The sequence below is a fragment of the Malaclemys terrapin genome, chromosome 9, assembly GCF_027887155.1.
Source record: "Malaclemys terrapin pileata isolate rMalTer1 chromosome 9, rMalTer1.hap1, whole genome shotgun sequence".
Lineage (NCBI taxonomy): Eukaryota > Metazoa > Chordata > Testudines > Emydidae > Malaclemys > Malaclemys terrapin.
In genome coordinates, this window is record NC_071513.1 from 69151267 (window position 1) to 69160910 (window position 9644).

Below are 9644 nucleotides of genomic sequence, written 5' to 3' on the forward strand. Positions count from 1 at the left end.
CCCAGAGCTTCTTCCACTCCAGGTCTTTGGCAGCAATTCAACGGCGGGGGGTCCTTCCACTCTGGGACCTGCCACCGAAGTGCCCTGAAGACCCGCAGCGGAGGGTCCTTCCGCCCCGGGACCTGCCGCTGAAGTGCCGGGTCTTTGGTGGCAATTAGGCGGCGGGGGGTCCTTCTGCTCTGGGATCTGCTGCCGAAGTGCCAGGTCTTTGGCGGCAATTCGGCGGCGGGGGGTCCTTCCGCCCCGGGACCTGCCGCTGAAGTGCCCTGAAGACCCGCGGTAGGGGGTCCTTCCGCCCCGGGACCCGCTGTCGAAGTGCTGGGTCTTCGGGGCACTTCGGGGCTCCCTGCGCCGAAGACCCCAGGCCCCCTGAATCCTCTGGGCGGCCCTGCACTGTGCATATTATAATATAGAGACATTCTTAATGTCGTTATTTTTTGTTTTTTTTTAAGACAGAACACTGGAAGGCTCTGCTGATTTTTAAAAATATATTTTGACTTAGAGAACAGAAAGTTCACTGTATATTGTATGAACATTTCAGTTGTTTTATCAGATCAGTATTAATGCTGCATTTTACCAGTTGGTGCTATGAACATTGGGCTTGTAATGTTTGCCTTTAGCAGCTATTAACTGGAAAGGAAGTCACTTCTTGTCAATGGGTATGTGTGCAGCATTGTGGATTTTGCTGTAGGAACAGGTGATTATTTTGCTCCAGAAAAGGAGGCGGAGAAGGTGTGTGTGTAAGGAAAAAAAGTTATACATTTATATGGTATAATGAGAGACAACTGAGAGAGAGGGAAAGTTACATCGAAACACAGAGCAATGTGAGAGGTGCTCTGATGTTAGATGTGGCAGGTTCATAATGGTTTTGCACTTTTATGCAGAAGTCAGTGTCTTTTCAGGAAAGGATCTCCAAATGCTTTATTGCATCATGTCCTCATGGCAACTTTGAGAGTTGGGCAGCTATTATTATAATATCCATTTTACAAATGGGTAAACCAAGGGAAAGACAAGGGAAGTGAATTACAATTAAGTTAATATGTTTCTGAAAAATTCACTTTATCGCTCTGGGCAAGACAGGGCAAATGGGGATAAGACTCAGGTATCTGCCTGACTGCTACACCCTGTTCCAACCATTAGACCAAAAGCAGACTATTTTAAGATTAAGATCTAAGGTTAAGATGGCTTTTTTTCTCCTACGCACTCACAAGTTTCAAGAGAGATTGATGAGAATAGCTTGGTCACTTCTGCTCTGACATTTGCTTTGGGTCGGATCCAAAGCCCATTGAAGTTAATGGAAATTGACTTCAGTGATCTGGATCATACCTTTAGACAAGCTTGTGCTTTCATGATGGGCCCAAATGTCAGCACACATGTTAAAGTGACAGGTCTTTTTTAAAAGGAACAATCAATCAAACATCAGTGCTCCTTTTGCTTTCGTCTTCCAGCTGTCAGATACCTCATGATCACCAATTTTTGCTTAAATGAAATCATATATGTAAACTCAAGATACTAATTATCCTTTACTCTCCCTTCTCACTTGTAGTATCCAAATGTTCTGAGCCCCAATTTAGTAAATATTTGTACAATGAAAGGTCTCCCATTTCCTCTTTCAGCTGTAGATATCTGACCTACCATCCCCATTAAAGTTCCACTGCTTCTCACAATACTCCCCTGACTCTCTTCCCTTTCTTTCACATCAGTTTTAAAATGATTGCTTCAGAGAAGAAAACCATTAGAGAATTTTGTACATACGCCATATGGACTAATGGGAGTTGAGGGTGCTTTAGCAGCTCATGTAATCAAGCCCGGGTAATTATGTAACAGCAGTCTTTCTGACTTACTAGATAGAAACCGGCACATAAATTCAGCACTGGGAGCACAGTGATCCCCAAAGGGTTAAGTCTGTATTTTCCACTTCAGCCTGCAGCAACTTGTCTGGCTCTCTGGGGGAAACTGCTTGCTTCAGCTCACGTTGTACTGATAATGGATTCTGTCTGTGCCATTTCCCTTTCTCCTCTCTCCTAACCTTTATTTTGAGTGTGGGTTCATGTTCTACTATCTCCTGGGCCTTGCTGTCTTTGTCATCAGATAGATACCTACCCATGGGGATGCTGTGAGCCTTAATGAATATTTGAGTCCCGGGATGAAGGGTGTTTAAAGAAGAGCAAAGTCTTGTTGTTATTCTTAAAGATACACCACTTCCATTCAGGGACGGCTCCAGCTTTTTTGCCGCCCCAAGCGGCGAAGAAAAAAAAAAAAGGAAAACCCGATTAAGCGGCTGCTGAAGTGCCGCCGGAGAGGAAGATGGAGTGAAGGACCCACCGCCAAAGTGCCACCGCGGACCCGAGCATGTCGCCCCAACAACAGATGGACTGCCGCCCCTTTCTATTGGCTGCCCCAGGCAGCTGCTTTCTTCACTGGTGCCTGGAGCCGGCCCTGCTTCCATTCATGTTACTTATTGTCACAAAAGACTCATTAGGATGTGAGTGCCTTTCCTGGACTAGCTGCTCAAGGCACTCCGGGAGAGGGGTGGTGACCTTTTCAATGTGTTATAATTTTTCTTGATTGGCTGGCCATTCCTCTCTTCTCCTTTGGTAGCCCTGGAAACCTCTGGGGGATGGAAATAGGAGGGGCAACAGCAGACTGTTCATAAACTAAGTTTTATAGATCATGCTGGGAGTAAGATTCTCCTCATGACAAAGATGAATGAAGATGGATAATAACTAAAGCTGTTCAGGAGCCAGAGATGTTGTTTCCACAGGAAATTCTGTAATTTTTGCAATTTTTTCCTGTTTTGAAATGGAACAATTTTTTTTTTTAAATTTCCCTCAAAATGAAATTCTGGAAAAAAATGTTTTGGGTTGATCAAAAAGTTTCATTCTGATTTAAATTTTATGGAATAAAAATATTGAAATGAAGTCATTTTGAAACAAAAACTAAATGTCCCCTGTCAACCTTATTAAAATGATCCATTCCAGTTTTTTTCCAAACAAAACTTCATCAAAACTGACATGACACTGTATACTGAGCACCCTCAATTCCCACTGGTCAGTGTGGTGTACACTGCTGATTTGATGGGAAAGATAAATTCAAGCAGAAATTGTTCAACCAGCTCTAGCAACAGTTGCTAATTAAATAGTACGATGTGATACCTCTTTAGGACAAGCCCCATACTCAGACCCAACTCCCACTAATGTTAGCGCAATTTTGGATTCTATATAAGCTTTGTATTCAACAAATAACTTGGAGGTACTTCCTGTTTTTGAGCTGATAACAATATCCTGGGTTTGATCTTGTAGGACAAAGACAAGGATTTAATTATTACTGTGTAAAGACTGAGGAAAGCCCCCTAAACTCGCTATTACTCAACTGGAAGGTGTTCTCCATCCTCTTACCCCTGCACGCTGATTGCTATAAAATCCACTGCTGTAGTTGACTATTGTCCTCAGAACTCTCATCCACAAGCCCAGAAACAACCTGGCCATCTAACATCTGACATCATCTCTGCCATGTCACCCAGTTACCTAGCCTCTCCTCAGTGTCCCTCTACCCCCTCTTCTTTATCATTTTGAAAGGGGTTAGTGTCTCCTCCCCTAGCAAAAATGGTTCTTTTGAAATTCAAGTGGGGTCACATGGTGTGACAGATGGGGGAATTCTGTGGGCAGCAGCCAGTCTGAGTAACCATGGTTACAATGGTTTTTCAGAAATACCCATTCACTCATTATGCACATCCATTCCCCTCTCAGTCAAAATTCAAGGAATTGCAAAACTGTTCGGGCTGTGGTACCTGCACAGCTTTCTTGTGCTCTGACTGGCTGCAGCAATTTAATTCAGTATTATTTTACATACCATTTCACCACATGGGGAATGGGAGGCTACGGAGCAGGTCCAAAAGTGAGTTCTACCTTCTGTATATGATGGAGCTGGACTCCATGCCATGTCTGCTAAAGCAGGGAGTGGAAGCTTGGTGTGATGGGGGAAGATTGGGGACTGGACAGTGTGGGACCATGATAGTTTAGGTGGAATAAGAGGCTACAAGTATGTAGGTAGACACAGTTCTCTGCACTGGGGGTTCTCACTTGTCCCTGTTTCAGTTCAGGAGCTGGAGCAGTGACTGCAGAGGATCTGAAGAGCTGCCCTTCTCCCTGTCTCTGTGCCCCCCTGCCCCCAACTACCAGTTGGTTCCCTGCACAAAGCCCATTTACTTGGGCACGGGGAGGAGATTTCACCCTGCTAGGATGTATTGCACTGGGCCAAATGTTAACCTTGGATGCATTTTTGTGTCTTCTGTCCAAGTCCATGGAAGTCTTTCATGCTCATCTGAGGGAAAAATATAACCCACGGGCTTTAATGTGTTGAATTCTAAATTCCCACAGCCAGGTGGGAGGCCTATTGGGGCAGGATATCATCTAGCCCTCTTGGCTGGGAGGGAGGTGGCTGTGATATGAAGCTGTCAGGAATATCAAAGAAAATCCTCAAAGGTAACCAGACAACTGGGAGTCCTGCACTGATAGGCATTTAAGCCCACTGTTATGTTAGTGCTTTCTGCTCAGTAATCTGTAGGGAACAGGGAGGAAAAATGCAGACTTGGCAAGAGGGTGCTGCAGACAGATTTTGTCACATGAAATCCTAATAGACATTAGTCCAACATCAACATCTCCTGAGCTATCATATGGGAATGTGTGAGGAGAGAATAAAATCAACATCCTAGAGAGCAGATCCTCAGTTTCAAGGGACGGGGAAGGGAATCCTTCCTGCTGGTTTAGTCTTTCTATCTATGGGCCTTATAGAAAAAGGAAACACATCAAAGTAGAAAATGGATAGGGCTTGTGTTCCGTGTCACCTGGACTTAAGAATTTCATTAAAAATCACTTTCCTTCTCTGTACTTTGGCTTACCCACTTATAAAATGGGTATAATAATATAAACCAATATAGCGTAGGGATGCTGAGAGGACATGGTGCTGTAAAGCATTTGGAGCCTATTGAAGGAAGCCACAATTTACTGTGGAAAAGTTCAGAACCTACAATGGGGAAATTCCACAACATTGGTAAAATATTGTCTGGAACGGAAGTGTCCTGTCACATAAACATCCTTGAAATGATCCACTATGGGAGACATTCACATAATATGCATGGGGCCTGTCTAATCAGGCTTTGTATGGGAGTGGGGGTCATGGGGAGGTGAAATTCCAAGATGCAGCATGGGCCTCCTACCTCCTACAGCATGTACTGGAGCCTATGGTGGCATAATAGTCACAGGTCCCTTGTGCCACTTATAGGAGATAGTGGTTAGGTTCAATTGATCAGTGCAATTGTAGGTTCTGTGGACTCACTCACTAGTCTGCCCCCTGTGCTATCCTCCATGTTGGGCTATCAGGGGCTGGCACAGAGACCTCTATGCACCCTGATTTCCATGCAGAGTTACAGAAACACCCTGTAATGGCAGCCTAGCCATCGGTTTCAATGGTGCAGAGGGCCTATCACTAAATCTCTGCTTCAGGGTGAACATGACCCTGTAATACTGAGCATTATTAGCTTACTGATCCTACTGAAAACTACCATTTATACACAAGGGTGTTTACCGAGAAAGGTTCATTCAGGATCCAAGACCTGATTCTCCATTGCCCTGCTCCTTGTGCAAAGTGAGAGCAAAGTAGGTGGATGCCACCACCATTCCAATGTAGAAGCATTTTGCCCTCCATTTGTCATGGTTTAAATGACTGCACCAGGTTCAGGGCACCAGAGAATTTGGCCCTCCACAGACTTCAGGGAAAGCAGTAACATTACACCTGGCTGCAGCAGTTCTTCTCCACAGTGTACTATAAAGCCGTGAATGTATTTTTCTGTATTTTATGACAAAGGGGTTTATGATTAGCAGACTTTTTGTTATGTACAACAGCTTTCGGTGTTCAAATTTAGTATTTTGTGGGGGGAGGAAACAGATTTGCAACATGAAAGATCTGGCACTGTGCTGGTTAAGAAAAATTAACTCTGAATTCCCAACCTTTTTTCTTTTCACAGCTGTCAAGAGTTCAGTGGGTTGAACTGCAATCCTTTGAGTTCATCTGTTGACTCCAACCCAAAACTATTATAAACTTTGCCTCCAGGACACGTGATGACACATTTCTTGAGAGACTATATATTCTGACTGCAGCAGAGCAAAGTTTTCAGAATACCCAGCATTTGGCAGAGGAAAGATCTCTTGAGCTTTGTGAAGTAAGGAATTATTTGCACAGTCACGTAAGTGGCTTGCGTCTCTTTTCTTTCTCCCACACCATTCAATGCAATAACACTTCTAACTTTGTTTTTCCTATTGAAACACTGGCAACCAGCAGAATTGCCAGTTTCAGTTACATAAATGTGACTCGTAGAGTATTTTCCACTTTTACTCATAATGCTAAATATTTGGGTTTTGTTATATTTTAAAGTTGTATTTATTATAATTTAATATTGTGTGCTCGCTGTATAATACTCTCTGTATCTGAATGATATTTCATTAGATTAAAAGATTATTTATTGCCCAAATACTGTAGACTATGCAAACTTCACTCTGTTGGGTTCTGCCAGCTTTTAAAAGATCACACTGTGAGTGACAAAGAACAGCCTGCGTTTTTAATTCATGCATGTCTATAGGGGCTTGTTTTCAAATATCTGATCTGGAGTTTTGATACCTAACACACATGTTCTCTTCTAGGTATAAATTCTGGCAAAAGTGCTTTGATGTTGAAGATGGATCATAAAAACATGACCCAAACCATGTCGACTGCTGAACCTCAGACTCCGGAGAAGATCAACAGCAGTGGCAAAGAGTACTTTTACATTCTGATTGTCATGTCTTTCTATGGGATCTTCTTAATGGGAATAATGCTGGGCTACATGAAATCCAAGAGGAAAGAAAAGAAATCCAATTTGCTTCTGCTCTACAAAGATGAGGAAAGGCGTTGGGGAGAAGCCATGAAACCTCGGCCAACCGTGTCAGGACTGAGGTCCGTCCAGATCCCCATGATGCTAAATGTGCTGCAAGAGAGTATGGTACCATCTTTGTCATGTGCTGTCTGCTCCATGGAGGGAAGCAGTGTGAGTTCGGAGTCTTCCTCACCTGATATTCACTTCACCATTCAAGAGGAAGTGCTGGATGCTGAGCTGGGGGAAGCGTCAGAAGCCCTTCTCAATGAGAGCAGTGAAGGGTCTTCAGAAAACATCCACCAAAATTCCTAGCACTTGCAGGCCTTTGAAAAGCAGCCCCATCAGCTAGCAAAAGAGTGAGTGGAACTAATGTTAAGATCTTGCAGTTTTACTTTCCTGCTCAATGAACTCTCAACAGGTAGCTGTGCTCCAGAGCCTAATATGTTCTTGAAAGCTGGCAAGATGAGGAATCAAATACACAAACATCAAAGTGAAACTTAAAAATTAGTTTTTTTAAAAAACTAATTAGAAAATCGAATGCTGTTTTTTTACTGTAAGTGCTAAGAACACGGAGAATATTTTTCTCAGTAGGTAACTATTACTGATATATCCTCTGCATATTTCAAAATTCTGCAAATGTCTGGGAAATGTTGAGACTAGTTATCCAAGTGTAAGTGACTAGTTTTGAATCATCATTGTTAATATCCATTCTCAGAGATATGTGATCTACTAGAAGTATTTTTACTGTGTTTCCTTCTGTCAAGCCACAGATCACTGCAGTTTTACTTGAAGATGCCTGAGATTTCACATGACCAATTAGAAATGTGCATTTAGCAATATACATTTGATTGCAAAAGTCAGAGATCTTTCAGTGCAAAACACGTTAAAAGATCTTTGCTACAAACTGTAAGAGCTAGAAATGCTAGCTCTGCTCTCTTGCACTGAATTGAAATAAATGGTCTTTCATGGGTATAACTCAGAGCAGAATTTTAACTATTAAGGGTGAAACCTTGGCCCAACTGAAGTCAATGGCTATACTCCCATTTGACTTCAAGGGGACCAGGATTTGACCCTAAGCATCAGGGCGAAATTCTCCATTGAAGGCTATGAAGTTGTGCCCATTTACACCATCAGAGAATTTGACCCTTCTACTGAAGCCAATGTAGATAACCATCAGGTTGCATTTTTTTGTCTGTTCCTTTTTCTTTCACTATTGGCTTGCATGTGGCACATGCATTTCTATATTGTGATCAGTATTTTTTTTAAACCACTGTTGTAACACTTTTCCTTATCAAATGGCACTGTGGTTTTACAAATGCATTAGCTACTAAATTACTTCATTTTTTTAAATAAGCAAAGGTTAACATTGTATCAAAGTATGATTATTTCAATCATGTATGAAATGTTATTATAACATTATGCGTAGATTAGTTCTTACACAGGACAGCAAAGAACTGAAATCTTAAAGCATTGCATAGGAAAATGCTTATAAAATGTCCCTGCATACTTCCTGAGTTAAAATAGCTCTGTGATTTATCCATTGGCATTAGAGCTTGAGAGACAGTTTGAAAAACATGAACACAACAGTAGAAATTAACTGTGGGAGCTCTGCTTTCACTTTGAAGGGTTAATATAATGTGAGAGGCTAAACAGACATATCACTTCAGCCTTCTTATACAGTAGGGGATATTTGTGGTTGGAAAAAGCTCTATTGGGCACTAGGGGCCTGATCCAAAACCTCTTGAAGTCAGTGATTTTCTTTCCATTGACTTCAGTGAGCTTTAGATCAGACCACATAAAGCTTTTGATAGATTTACTCCAAAGGGGGCTGTTTAAGTTTGTAAGAAGCCAAATTAAATTTTGGCACTTTGCCTGGAATCACTTGAATCCTGAAACTTTCCAACTGAGACTGACATGTGAGTTGTCACATTTTCCATTGCTTTCTCCTCCATCCTTTTATTTTAGTATAAATGTATATGTATCTGTAAAAATGGTGTATATACTGAGTTGTATATAATTGTCTTATATATTTATGGTTTATTGTTTTTATTGGCACTAATTTTTATTTAAATAAAGGAACACCTTTCCTGGGAATAATGTTTGTTCACTACTCCAAACAGATGTCCAGTAATGGGTCTTTTTCTTAGTTTTTTGTTTAATTGATTTCCCATATCTCCATGTGTGGAAGGAGATAGTGGAATGAACACAGAACTGGGAACCAGGCATTCTAGGTTCTTTTTCTGACTCTGATATTATCTTGAACAACACATTCTGTCTGCACCTCTGGAAACCCCCTCCCCCCCAAATGGGATAGGAATTCTGTACCTACCTTTTGCAAAGAGCTTTCAGATCCACAGATACTACGCCTCTAAGTGGAAATTTGAATTATTTATTACTATTACTCTTGGAGGAGGGGAGCTGGTCAGAACTCTGGAGTTAAGTCAGGGTCCTTTGGTAGGCTTGAGGGAGTAGATTAGACCTGGCCATCACACTCACACTCAGGCTAATAGTGCATCAGGGGCCATTGGTATCTGCTGAAAGTTGCACTGGAACTGGGGAGTTTGGAGAGGTTTCCCCTGTTAGGTACGAGTTAAGTAAAGTTCCAGCTTCTATATTGAACCATATTGCAGTGTCTGGGTCTCATTGCTTCTATGGCCACATCAGTGAAACTGATGAATGACTTCTGACAGCACTGGAGGTAAGAAAGAAAGGAAAAAATACAGCTCAACTTTGG

General features: G+C 42.0%; 1 protein-coding gene across 2 annotated transcripts; it reads left to right on the top strand.

Annotated features, from left to right (window-relative positions):
* The first annotated feature begins 6168 nt into the window (after positions 1–6168).
* Positions 6169–8997, top strand: KCNE4 (potassium voltage-gated channel subfamily E regulatory subunit 4). Of its 2 annotated transcripts, none has more exons than XM_054039785.1 (2): positions 6169–6244; positions 6699–8997. In XM_054039785.1, exon 2 carries the CDS (start codon positions 6725–6727, stop codon positions 7220–7222), a length of 498 nt encoding a protein of 165 aa, XP_053895760.1. In that variant the 5' UTR covers positions 6169–6244; positions 6699–6724; the 3' UTR covers positions 7223–8997. The 2 variants fall into 2 exon arrangements, with proteins under 2 accessions (XP_053895760.1, XP_053895761.1); XM_054039786.1 differs by having other exon boundaries at positions 6182–6220.
* The last annotated feature ends 647 nt before the right edge of the window (positions 8998–9644 follow it).